The sequence below is a fragment of the Littorina saxatilis genome, unplaced genomic scaffold, assembly GCF_037325665.1.
Source record: "Littorina saxatilis isolate snail1 unplaced genomic scaffold, US_GU_Lsax_2.0 scaffold_2354, whole genome shotgun sequence".
Classification (NCBI taxonomy): Eukaryota; Metazoa; Mollusca; class Gastropoda; order Littorinimorpha; family Littorinidae; genus Littorina; species Littorina saxatilis.
In genome coordinates, this window is record NW_027125887.1 from 1 (window position 1) to 13185 (window position 13185).

At 45.7% G+C, this 13185-nt stretch overlaps 1 protein-coding gene across 1 annotated transcript; it reads left to right on the plus strand.

Annotated features, from left to right (window-relative positions):
• Positions 1-6512: 6512 nt before the first annotated feature.
• LOC138954348 (galactose-3-O-sulfotransferase 2-like) lies at positions 6513-12900 on the plus strand. Its single transcript, XM_070326215.1, has one exon. The coding sequence runs from the start codon at positions 7556-7558 to the stop codon at positions 8873-8875; it is 1320 nt and encodes a 439-aa protein (XP_070182316.1). The 5' UTR covers positions 6513-7555; the 3' UTR covers positions 8876-12900.
• Positions 12901-13185: the final 285 nt, after the last annotated feature.

The window sequence follows — 13185 nt, forward strand, 5'->3', positions numbered from 1 at the left end:
GTGTGTGTGTGTGTGTGTGTGTGTGTGTGTGTGTGTGTGTGTGTGTGTGTGTGTGTGTGTGTGTGTGTTCGCGTCAAGCATCCCATCTGTGTGTGTGTATGTGGGGGGGGGGGATATGTGTATGTTTGTGTGTGTGTCAATGTGTGCATGTTCAGTGTCTGTGTGGTGCATTTTATTCTCTCTCTCTCTCTCTCTCTCTCTCTCTCTCTCTCTCTCTCTCTCTCTCTCTCTCTCTCTCTCTCTCTCTCTCTCTCTCTCTCTCTCTCTCATGTGCTCCAGTGGGCACGAGAAGTATTAGTCAGACAAACAAACTAAATGTTGCTGTCAGTACTCCCTAAATTACCGATATTTATATTAGTTCATCTTCCCACCCTGTCATATAGAGTTTTCAGCGGCCGTCTGCATTGTATGCAGCAAACAGAGACGATAAGTTCACGCGAAATTACTGGTGTCAGATACAGTCGTAAATGTCAGTAAGCTCTGTTGAGAATGCCTGGTGTTTTCCCAGAGATATCCCGTGCCCTTTTATGTGTGACCCCCACTTAGAGATTTAAAAAATTGCTGTGGACCAAGCTAAAGGCACGGATATGTCAGACTAGAAAGAGAGAGAGAGACAGAAAGAGAGAGAGAGAGAGAGAGAGAGAGAGAGAGAGAGAGAGAGAGAGAGAGAGAGAGAGAGAGAGGCCTGGGAATGATACGCCTTACGACGAAGTCCTTTTCTAATTGTGTAAGAAAAGAGCCTCCGTGCGCCCTTAAAAATGCTTACAACGCAAAAAATGTCCCGTCAGTACTCCCAAACCACTTTTGTTAACCCGTGATTTGTAAAAATGTAAAAATTGTTACAAATCGCGGGGCGCGCCTCGCGATTTGTAAAAAAATTGTTACAAATCGCGGGGCGCGCCCCGTGATTTGTAACAATTTTTACAAATCACGTTTTTGCGCCCGATATTTTCTTGTCATCTCTAAAGTCAAGGGACAAAAACGAAATCCCTTGACTTTTGGGGTAGCGCGACTCTGTTAATTTTAAGATTTTTTTTTCATTTTTTTTCATTACTAGGATGTCCCATCGTTGGGAAATTCCGGTCGCTTCCTCACAGTGGAAAGCTAGCAGTGACAGAGTCGCACTACCCCAAAGTCAAGGAATCTATTAGTCCCGTTTAGCCGTTATCCCAATTCGCCCCCATCCCATTTTGGCGACATTTCTTAGGCCAAGTGTCATTTTACCACCATATCATGTACCATTAGCTCCACATCCCATTTTTGCGCAATCCCGTTTCGCCGTTAGCCCATTTCGCCCCCATCCCATTTTCGCGACATTTTACAGGCCAAGTGTCATTTTACCACCATGTTATGTACCATTAGCTCCACATCCCATTTTGGCACAATCCCGTTTCGCCGTTATACCATTTTGCCCCCATCCCATTTTCGCGACATTTCACAGGCCAAGTGTCATTTTACCACCGTGTCATACCACTAGCGCCACATTCCATTTTGTCGCCATGCCGTTTTGCCGTCATCCCATTTCGCCGCCATCCCTATTTCGCGACATTTTGGATTGTGGCAAAATTGGGATTTGGCGTAAACGGAATGTCTTCCTAGTTGAATAACGCAGTATAGTAGTATAGTGAGGCTTGGCAAGAAGAGTAAATACAAAATGGGATGGCGGCCAAATGGGATGGTGTCAAAATGGGATGTCGCGCTATTGTCATGACACGGTAGTAAAATGACGCTTGACTTGTGAAATGTCGCGACAATGGGATGGGGGCGAAATGGAATGCGATGAAACGGCATGGCGGCCAAATGGGATATGGTGTCAAAATGGGATGTCGCGCTATTGTTATGACATGTTGGTAAAATGACGCTTGACTTGTGAAATGTCGCGAAAATGGGATGGGGCAAAAAATGGGACGGCGGTAAAATGGGATTGCACCAAAATGGGATGTGGAACTAAAACCACCCCCACCACTCAGCTTAGAGGCTCTAAACAAGGAAAATAATAATAATAAAAGGCATGCATTACTTTGTGGAATGCGATATTTTTACATTTTTACATTTTTACAAATCGCGGTTTTAGGTTCGACGTGATTTGTAAAATATTTTTACATTTTTACAAATCACGGGTTAACAACTTTTACTCATTGCCAGGCCTGGAGAGAGATGGAGAATGAACGTGTTGATATATGTTGACGTGTGCGTGCATGTATGCATCTGTGTGTCTTAAAACGGAGAAAGAGAATTTGTGTGACTACATCTGATAGAGAAGGAAAGAGTTTTGCTGTGTCATTGTTTTCAGTCCTGTAAGTGTTTGCGTTTTTGTTGATGATGGTTATGTGTGTGTGGGGGGCAAGCTGGCCGGCTTTGGAACTGACAGGGTAAGGCTTTTGCTCAGGCTGTTGGCCACAGAGGTATCTTCTTTTAGTACCTTGTTCGGCTTGTTTGGTCAGTAACAAAATTCTTCAGCCAGAAACTGCCATGGCTAACATCTATTTGATGGTTCACAATGTCTCTGACGACATTCTGTGTCAGCCGTGACACCCCCCCCACACACACACACACACACTCACATACACACACACATACACACTCACACACATACACACACACACACATACACACGCACACGAACACACACACACTCACTCACGCACACACTCACACACACACACACACACACACACGCACGCACGCGCGCGCGAACGCACGCACACACTCACTCACTCGCTCACTCACATACACATACACACACACACACACACCACACACACACACACGCGCGCGCGAACGCACGCACACACTCACTCACACACACACACACTCACTCACTCACTCTCTCACTCTCACACGTCCACACACTAACACACACACACACACACCCTAACCACCGCCACCACCCACCACCCCCTTTGCGCCTTCCTATTCCACATCACATTCCTTTGGTGTTTAGGGAATACTTCAAAGCCATAACGAACAGTATCCGTTATATTTACGAGCTACCATCATCCGACTTTGTCGACAGGAGATAATATTCTTGACCCTCACTCTTCGCCTGAACTCTAATGAATATTTTCGCCGCAATTGACCTGAGGGGCGGGGGGGGGGGGGGGGCATCTGTCACACCTATGTTGGTGACTGATTACCTGTCAAAAAGTTAAAGGCACATGGGAATGACAGGACGTGCCGTACCGGTGTATGTTATTGCTGTTTAAATTAAACGCTGTACTGCATTAAGTAGCCAGCTTCAATGGTGGTTCTGCGGAGAGTGTGTTGTCCGTCAACTTTGTTTCAAAAGGTGTGTTTAAAAGTGGGACACTTCAGTTTACAGTGAAGGGTATCATCATGAAGTTGTTTTTTAGACCCAGATCCAGAATGTATTTCTTATTGTGCTGTCTGAAGTCAGTTTCAGACAATTTCACACATATCGTAGTTCCCATGCCTGGATTTAAGTCGTGCAAGTAATCATTACTGAGAGAGAGAAAAGCCGATAAAAAAAATCCCCACTCTCTGCTAGTCGGACAGAGGGACGAATAAGTCATGAAATGTAATATGAACTTGAATGGTTTGACTGTGAAGCTCTTTTGAATATATTATATATTCCAACTTCAGGGATCGACTCAACAGTCCGAGGTTTGACGCTTAGTGATAGCCACGCTTACCCGACTGAACCCCTCCAGAGTTTACCGTTGGGGCTATCTCAAGGACCTTGTATACAAAAGCAAACCTGGAAAAATCCGTGAGTTAAAGACAACAATTAAGACAGTATGGAAGGTTTACATAATACGGTAACTGCTCAATGTCACACCTTGTACTGTTGAGTCGAATCCCGAATTCAGACCATATTTTCGAAAGAGCATAAAGGTCAAACGTACACAGTTGACAACGGTTGAGATCAAGTTTTGGTAATGTACACCAAATTTGAAGTACTTCGCTGAACACATGTAGAAGTTATTAGCAATTGTGTGGGTGTCATGTCATTGGGGGAGGGGGGTACACCGTGTATGTTGCTAAATTAACATAGAGGAATGATGACGGTGGCATTTAGTTGACGCGGCGGTTTTAGTGTTATTAGATCGTAACCGAGATTTGGTGTCCAAGATGGGGAAGGCCACAGTGCAGTATGTGTAGCTATTCGAGACATGACAGCTTGTGATGTTATTACACAAAGGTTCGTAGTGTAATTGTTGTACAGACCATACCATAATAATGATGTATGTTGAGAAATCACCAGCGTGTTGATTTCATACAAGAAAGGCCTGTAGTCTTATCGAGGTTGTACATAACTTAGCATACGAAGTCACCAGAGTGGTCTGATGATGGTAACATTTTCCGAAACTAGTGTCACATTTGCACGCCTGGGACGATCATTATAACTCATTGATCATTCACGCTTTACCTTATTGAATCACTTTCTTGGTCGTCGTTGATGGGACTTCATCACGCGATCTCATTTCTGACAGTGCTTGAGTGAAAGGTGCGTCTCGTGGTAAAGTGTGCTGTGTGAAAGGTGAACGAGGTGTTGTTCTGTGTTGTTGTTCTGTTTTGTTGTTGTTGTTGTTGTTGTTGTTGTTGTTGTTGTTACAGTGGTGGTGGTTGTTGTTGTTGTTACCGTGGTGGTTGTGTGTGTGTGTGTGTTGCTTCATGCGGAGGGAGAGAGAGAGATTTGCTTCATACCGGAACGTGATCAAGACAAGGAGAAAGAGGTGGGGGGGAGGGGGGGGTATAACGAGAGATCGAATCGAATCGAACCAAACTGGTGTGGCTATGATTTCCCTCTTAATATAGCTCTGTATTCTGTGGAATTGGAAGACTGATTTTGCTGTCGTTAAAGCATTGTTTAACACACTTTAAAAATAGATTCCTGTTGTGGAATTACATGTATTTCACACTCTACCAATGTCCCGGATCACTCTCAACCCATTTGTGTTACTGTATAACGTCTATGTTTTGCACTTCGATTTTATGGATTTGAAATGAATGGCCGAAGAGCCCCCATGTATAAATGAATGACGAAAAGAAAACCCGATGGCATTTATTGACTGAAATTCATTGATGCATGATGCACACAAAGACATCTGCGTCTGGGTGACTCAGGGCACCAATAAACGTGGGAAAGATATAGCGTTTGATGATCGGCAGCGTATGAAAAGATCGACCAGCAAAAGCGGTATGATGTGTGAAAATAATAGGTTTAGTGCTTGACACATATACCTGCGGTTATGGTTTTGTACACCAATGAACTTTAGTGTGGAGAAGGCTGAGCGTTAGATCAGCAGTATGTGAAAAGATTCACCAGCAAAAGCGGCATGAAAGTACTGGGTTTAAAGATAGTACAGCGTTTATTTTAAGGTATTCCTGGTGTGTGGTCACATAATTACAACCCCTTAACTGTATAGCTCTTGGGGCGATGAGAGACCGTTTTCTTGTTAGACATTATCACTTTAAGGTTGACATATTTAATATAAACATGTGGCTATGATTTTATGCGAACATGAAGTTCAGCATTTAGATACACGATTTGTTCAAAACATTGTGTACTTTCGTTTCTCGACACATCAGACTGAACCGCGTGGTAAAGCATAATAAATAAGAAGTACTACTATCTTCGTGACAGCAATCTGTGGTCTAAATGTGCTTAAGCTGTGTGCTTCAGAGGTTGCTTGATTTTAAGATGTTTTTGAGATTTTAGTTCATTCAGGCAGAGAGCTATGTGTCTTTCGTTTGTTCGGATTGCAGTGGGTTTTTTCTAGTGCGTAGTGTTTTGCTTTTTACTTGTTAGCTGTCTTTTTTAATCTCTTGTGTGTAAATTAACATTGACAATTTAAAACTTGATTGAGAAGCAAGGAGTTGCTTACTAATGCTTCGATAGTTCGGAGGTTTTTCTTCCGGAAGTGGCGGCTTACTCCACCGCACTCATACGTGATTAACAGAATGTTTAATTTTAATATCAGATTCAGTCAGGCTCTCTCTCTCTCTCTCTCTCTCTCTCTCTCTCTCTCTCTCTCTCTCTCTCTCTCTCTCTCTCTCTCTCTCTCTCTCTCTCTCTCTCTCTCTCTCTCTCTCTCTCTCTCTCTCTCTCTCTCTCTCTCTATCTCTCTCTCTCTCTCTCTCCCCCAACCCTCCGCCCCCCCCTCCGTCTCTACCCCTAACTCTCTCTCTCTCTCTCTCTCCCCCAACCCTCCGCCCCCCCCCCTCCGTCTCTACCCTAACTCTCTCTCTCTCTCTCTCTTTCTCTCTCTCTCTCTCTCTCCCCCAACCCTCCGCCCCCCCCTCCGTCTCTACCCCTAACTCTCTCTCTCTCCCCCAACCCTCCGCCCCCCCCCCCTCCGTCTCTACCCCTAACTCTCTCTCTCTCTCTCTCTCTCTCTCTCTCTCTCCCCCCCCCGCCCCCCCTCCGACTCTACCCCTAACTGTCCTTCCCCTATCTTCTGTTTGGTTCTTCGCCCACATTCTCTTCACCCTCCTCCCTTTCTTTATTGTGGTGTGTTTTCATCTTCTCCGTTTTATTTCGTTCTCTCACCTCTTTCACTCTTTATTTCTGTTTCTAACAGATCTGTGCGTGTTGAGCTGCATGCAGTGTGAAACCCCTCACCTGACGATCACCACATTTGCTGGAGACCCGTGTCTCTTTTGTGCTGGAGCACCTACTTGTCAACTAACGCGGCACTAACAGAAATTTAAAAGAGTGTGTGTGTGTGTGAAAACATGAGAACAGCCACTCCACGCCTGAAATTAGTTGTGTGGGTGTGTGCTTTTTAACAGCCTGAACAAACTTTAGGGGTCACAATTCCCGAACTATGATGGAATACGACATAAACGCCACATAACCGCTTTCTAAAGCATTCATTTATCTCTGAAATGAAAGAACGCTTACATGACGCAGGAGTTGTTATGTAGAAAAACGGTATGATTACATGGACCAAAAGCGCACAAGAAGAACAGCTGAAAGGAAAGGAAACGTGAAACATTAAATTTTGCTGAAGTTGAGATTGACATGACCGTGTCTGGAGGCTGCAAACAAAAACAAGTGCACCAGAAGAACAGCTAAACAGAAGTAAAACGTGAAACAGTTGCTGAAGTTGTGATTGCTAGTGTTGTGACCTGGGTGTTTCTCTGCAGTCTTTCAAAGTTTAAAGTAACCAACAGTACACCAGAAGAACAGCTAAACAAAAGTAGCTGAAGTTGTGATTGCTAGTGTTGTGACCTGAATGGTTCTCTGCCTACTTTTCGGCTGTATGCCTCCGCCCACTCTTGTTTGCAAGATTATTATTTACCAGGGGAATGAACACGTCATCGTGCCTGCATCATTAAAAAAACCAGACTGACGGATGTGGTAAAACCTGGAAACTGTATTCCTATTAACCCAAGTGCCTATGATGCTGAGGCTATTCGTAAATTCAGCCTTGTGAGAGTGATTCAACCCTGGAACGAGTCTCAGCAGTATAAAACCACACCGGTTTCACGCTTTGGTCAGTGGTCCCTGCATGACCTGTCTATATATGTGTCTCTCTGACCACCAGCCGGTAATCACGCCCGTTGGAGCAAGACGAAGACGAAAAAGATGACGTCAGTGTGGCGTTGGCTGTGTCATCACAGGGCCCCCGTCTCACGGCTGCTGCTCGTCTTCCTCACCCTCTACGTCACCACCCTCCTCCTCTTCCACATGCCCTCCCTTGTCCGCCGCGGCGCCTCAGTCACGCTGCCCGATGACGTCAGCGTCGATGACGTCATCAGCGGCCTCTGGAACTACGACCCAGGGCCGCTGCAGTACCTGCCGCGCAGCTGCCGCCCCCTGCGAGACGTGGCCTTCATCAAGTGCATGAAGTGCGCTACCGAGACGCTTGGCACGGTCTTCCGTCGCTACGCCTACCTCCGTAATCTGACCGTGCTTCTCCCTCGGGAGAAGAAGATCTACCTGGGGTGGCCGTACCAGATGACTCCCCTAGACTACCAGCCTACCAGCCTCCACGGCGACCGCTTCAACCTGCTGATGGAGCACGCCATCTACAACGGGAGCTTCATGCGGCGGGTGATGAACCCGGGCACGGCCTTCGTCACCATGATCCGCGAGCCGCTGGACCACTTCGTCTCCACCTTGAACTACTTCAACGTCTTCGAGATCGCCAACGTGTCGACGCGCCACGGTATGAAGGCCGTGCAGACCTACCTCCGCAACATCGAATACTACGAACAGGTCTATAAGAGCTCGGCAGCGTCCACCAAGAGGTACTGCATCCCGGACGGCTTCTCCGTCACCAAGAACTTGCTCTCTCACTGCCTGGGCATGCCCTTGGGCTTTCCCGAAGGGTCCGCGGATATCTCCGACAATGTGGACGCTGTGGGGCGGTACATCAGAGCTGTGGACTCGGAGTTCCTCCTGGTGATGATCATGGAGTACTTCGAGGAGTCCCTGGTTCTCCTCAAGCGCATGATGTGTTGGGGGACCAAAGACATCATCTACCACAGCACCAACTCGGGGTCCTACCGCAAGAACATCTCGTGGCACCTCCTCACCCCGCACGACCGACAGCTCCACAAGGAGTGGAGCAAGGTGGACTACATCGTGTACCGCCACTTCAACAGGACGTTCTGGGCCAAGGTCCGGCAGCAGGGCGAGGACTTTGCCCTGGAGGTCCAGCACTTCAAGCGCGTGCAGAAGCAGGTCACGTGGTTCTGCAACACCGTGATCGCTTACGGGGACAGCTACATCCGCATTCCCGAGTCCCCTTGGTCCCCGGCCTTCAACTTCAGCTCGAGTGACTGTCAGCTGATGGCGGCCCCACTGCTCGTGATGCTCCAACAACAGCACAAGCAGCGCGAACCTAATTTGAAAGCTGTGAACTTTTCTGGTCACCCTCGCAAATTGAAGCCCTTGTGCTGATCGTGGAAAACAAAAAAAAATTAAAAAAGGGGAGGGGAGTGTTTTCGGACAGCGTAAGCTGAAAGCTGTCCACAATTCTGTTCACCCTCGCAAATTTGAGCCCGTGTGCTTATCGTGGAAAAGGGGGAGGAGGGGGTGTGGTTTCTGGACAGCGTAAGCTGAAATGTAACCTTTCTCAGAAAGTGTCTGATCACCCTCGCAATATGAGCCCTTTTGCTGATCGTGCAAAACCTCTGGGAGGGGGGGGGGGGGGTGTGTGTTTTCGGACAGCGTAAACTGAAAGCTGTCAACCTTTCTGATCACCCTCGCAAATATGAGACATTGTGCTGTCAGCTGACTGCAGAAAAAGGGGGTCGGGAAGTGATTCCGGAGAGCGTAAGCTGATCCTCTATGGTCATCCTGGTTGTATTGATTGTGGAAAAAGGAAGAAAGGTGGAGCTTTTCCGTGAAGAAGAAGAAGAGCATGCGCACGGAGAGGCTGGGCTGAAAGCTGCTAAAGGCACACCCCTTCCCATGTAAACATCACCATCTCAGATCTGACCAGGCTTTTAGATGGGATAAGACCTCAATCCCTCAATGGCACGCTCCTATGTGTCAATCTGCAGATCTTACCCCAGCCAGACAATTCAGATTCTGTACAAAAAGCTGCCAGGCTGTTGATGTTTGTGTCTAAGTCTGGTAGAAGGATAAAGCCTGGCTAGGTCTGTGGTGCTGAACAAGACTGTGTCCGTGGGAAAGTTTATACCTTCAAAGAACATTACACGCTAGCAAGGTTTTTACCTGTCGGTTGTGACCATGCATGGACATGTTTTCTCTGGGTTGTGCTGATATTTAAAAAAAAAAAAGTAGCAGCTGTGATGTGTCCTGTATGTTCTATGGAAGGATAATTATGCTGTTCTGTTCTGCTCGGAACAGTTTCCAGGAGGTGACGAAGATGAGAGAATACCAAAATCGAATACTCCATATTTTACTCGAAAGGTAGTAAACTTACGCAGTTGATATAATGTTGTTAAACATGGAGCAGGGGGAACTTTTTTTGTTCTTTTTTTTTGTTCTCTGTTTGGTCTTTGATTCAAGGCATATTGTGAATATTTACTGGAACTTTATTTTGTATCAGCTGATATATTTTTTGTCCACAAGAGAGAAACCTTTCTGGCCATAAAATGCTGAATACGTTTAAAAAAAATCTCACAGTGTACTTCGAAGTCAAGTATGAGCATTGGAGGTGATGTGTGATTGTGTGTGTGTGTGTGTGTGTGTGTGTGTGCGTGTGTGTGTGTGCGTGTGTGTGTGTATTTATACACCTGTATATTGTTATGTCATTGAAAGTATGCACAGGGTTACCTGCCACTTTTTGCAGCCACATTCAATATAACTGCGCGGAGATAAGATTTGACATAATACAATACAGTGCTATTACTGTTAATTACACATTAACATGCTTCCATTTGAAACTTCGAGGTCTACATCGGGCTTCAATTAGCTTTTGTCGGGCGTCAATCCCCGATGAAGACCTCGAAGTTTCAAATGGAAGCATGTTAATATGTAATTATTATTGATTGTTAGAGAGCTTTTGCTCCTTTGATGTGTTTTCCCTAGTTTTGAAACTAATAATGAGGATTACGGATTTCTATGAAACCTTTTTTTTCAGCAGCAAATTATGAATGCATGATGAATACATTCCATGACTATGTCCAACTGTCTTGTGATTACATTTTCTCTTACTTACAATCCAACTGTGTTTGTGGGTGTGTTTGACTATGTGCATGTTTCTGCTTACACGTGTGTTCATGGATGAGTGTTCTAGATACTGATGATAGGTAGTGTAATGTACAACACTACTCTGAAAGAGAGAGAGAGAGAGAGAGAGAGAGAGAGAGAGAGAGAGAGAGAGAGAGAGAGAGAGAGAGGGGGGGGGGGGCGGACGGACAGACAGATAGACGTGGTGCGAATGTAAATATTCTGTGTTTGTTCATGTGTGTGTGTGTGTGTGTGTGTGTGTGTGTGTGTGTGTGTGTGTGTGTGTGTGTGTGTGTGTGTGTGTGTGTGTGTGTGTGTGTGTGTGTGTTTTCTTGTTTTTTGGTTTAGAGGTTTCATTGTTGTTGTTTTTATATATATATTATATATATTAATAATTTCTATGCAATAACTGGAGGATGAAGTATTGATTGTTTTGTCTGTGTGCATTTTGCTGTTATTACTTTGGGGGATATGGATTGGGGTTCGACGTCAGACATACATTTCTCTCTCTCTCTCTCTCTCTCTCTCTCTCTCTCTCTCTCTCTCTCTCTCTCTCTCTCTCTCTCTCTCTCTCTCTCTCTGAATTAGTTGCGGTCTGACCTTCTTTTGTTTGTATCTCCTGCGTAACATCATTTTAGAGGCGGAGGTGCACGAGAAAGTTACCGACCGGGTGGGAGCCAGCCGCGGTGTTGGATTGGTTGAAATTGAGATGTGTTGTGATTTCAACGAATGAGACCCCGCTGTTTGTTCTCACCCGGTTGGGTGGCACCCACTTTCGCTTCGTGCACTTCAGCCTTGGTCTGGGACTGGGGAGCAGAGGAAGTTAAGAGGAAGGGAGAAGTGTCAAGGAGAGATGGAATGATAACATGAAGAAGTAGAATTAGAAGGGGGGGGGGGGGGGTCTGTGTACAGAGGTATTTGTTTCTGGAAGCAGCTATAAATAATTGCTAATGCCACATGACGCCTACGCAAAGCCGATTTCCGCGCTGTTACTGTGATTATCCCGGCTTGAAGCTAGATGAAGACTTTTCTGTTGACGTCATTGCCCCATCCGTGAATACGCTTGGTTTCACGTGCTCGCCAAGAACTAGGTTAGTCCATTGCTGTATGTGTTATTGTCCGCCACTTGGACAAAGAGATTTGCTGCTGTGAATCTCTGTTGGGTTGATATTCCGTATGTCTGCCTGTCTATTTCTCTGTCTGAGAGTCGGTAGGGCTGTGTGTATGTGATTCTTAATGTATGTCTGTAATTAAATGGGCCTGTTTGTCTTTGGCTCATTGACGGATTGCGTGCCTGGAGATTTGCGCCAAAATGTACTTTTACAAATATTTCTCTGTATTTGTGCTTGTGTGTGTGTGTGTGTGTGTGTGTGTGTGTGTGTGTGTGTGTGTGTGTGTGTGTGTGTGTGTGTGTGTGTGTGTGTGTGTGTGCCCCTACTTGCGCGCGTTTGTATGATATGCGTACGGTTGTGTGTGTGAGTGTGTGTGTGTGTGTGTGGCATTTGCGTGTGTGGCATATGCGTGCGGTTGTGTGTGTGTGTGTGTGTGTGTGTGTGTGTGTGTGTGTGTGTAAGTGTGTGTGTGTGTGTGTTTACGCGTGCCCACGCGTGCAAAACAGAGAGAGAGGCAGAGAACATCAATCAGTCGTCCACGTTCTTTGTCGTCTTTGTCTGATGTAAAAGTAAAATGCAGCCAATGCAAAAAGTATGTTTCATATCGTCAATATTTCAACAACATAGCACTTTGTTAATTTTCCATGTGCTTAATATTTCTGCTTAATTTTGATGTGGTTTGGGGTGGCTTTCTCCTTTTTTTTGTGCTGACGTTGCATAAATAACGTGCAGGTGTCAGTAGGCATCACTTACCTACTGAATTTGTTAATCATTTACTTGATGAATTCGATCATGGCATTGACATTTTGACGTGAGACCAGTGGTCTTATTTTGTTTTCTTGGTTGTGTTGCTTTTGGGTGCTTCTATTTTATGGGAATGCGTGCATAAATGGTTTTTTGTTTTTGTTTTTTGGTATTACTGTTTTATTACTATTTACGTGTGTGTGTTGTGTGTGCGTGCCTACGTGCGTGCGTGCGTGTGTGTGTGTGAGTGAGTGTGTGTGTGTGTGTGTGTGTGCGTGTGTGTGTATGTGTACATTCGTGCGTGCGTACGCGTGTGTACGCGCGTGTGTTCGTGTTGCTAAAATATTTCACCTTGACACAATACAATGTGGATGCAAATATTTATTATGGCGTTTTGGTGAGGTTTGAATAAAACTGTTCGAAACATTGTATGGGATGCTCTCATCTTTTATTGCTGTATGAGTGTGTGTGTGTGTGTGTGTGTGTGTGTGTGTGTGTGTGTGTGTAGTGGGGGGCTGGAGGGGGGGGGTCAGAGGAGGTGTCGGTCGATGTGGGAGAACGTATGGCAACCTTGGCCGAGGTGCAGGAGCAAGTTACCAACCGAGTGGGAGTCGAGTCACCCGCGGTGTTGCGTTGGTTGAAATTGAAATTCTATCTCCCACAATTACGTAATCCCTATCCTCTCTACATTGTGGTCGATACAACTACAATTAG

Coding starts and splice junctions, on each gene's coding strand:
- LOC138954348 (XM_070326215.1), top strand. CDS start 7,556: ATGACGTCAGTGTGGCGTTGGCTGTGTCATCACAGGGCCCCCGTCTCA.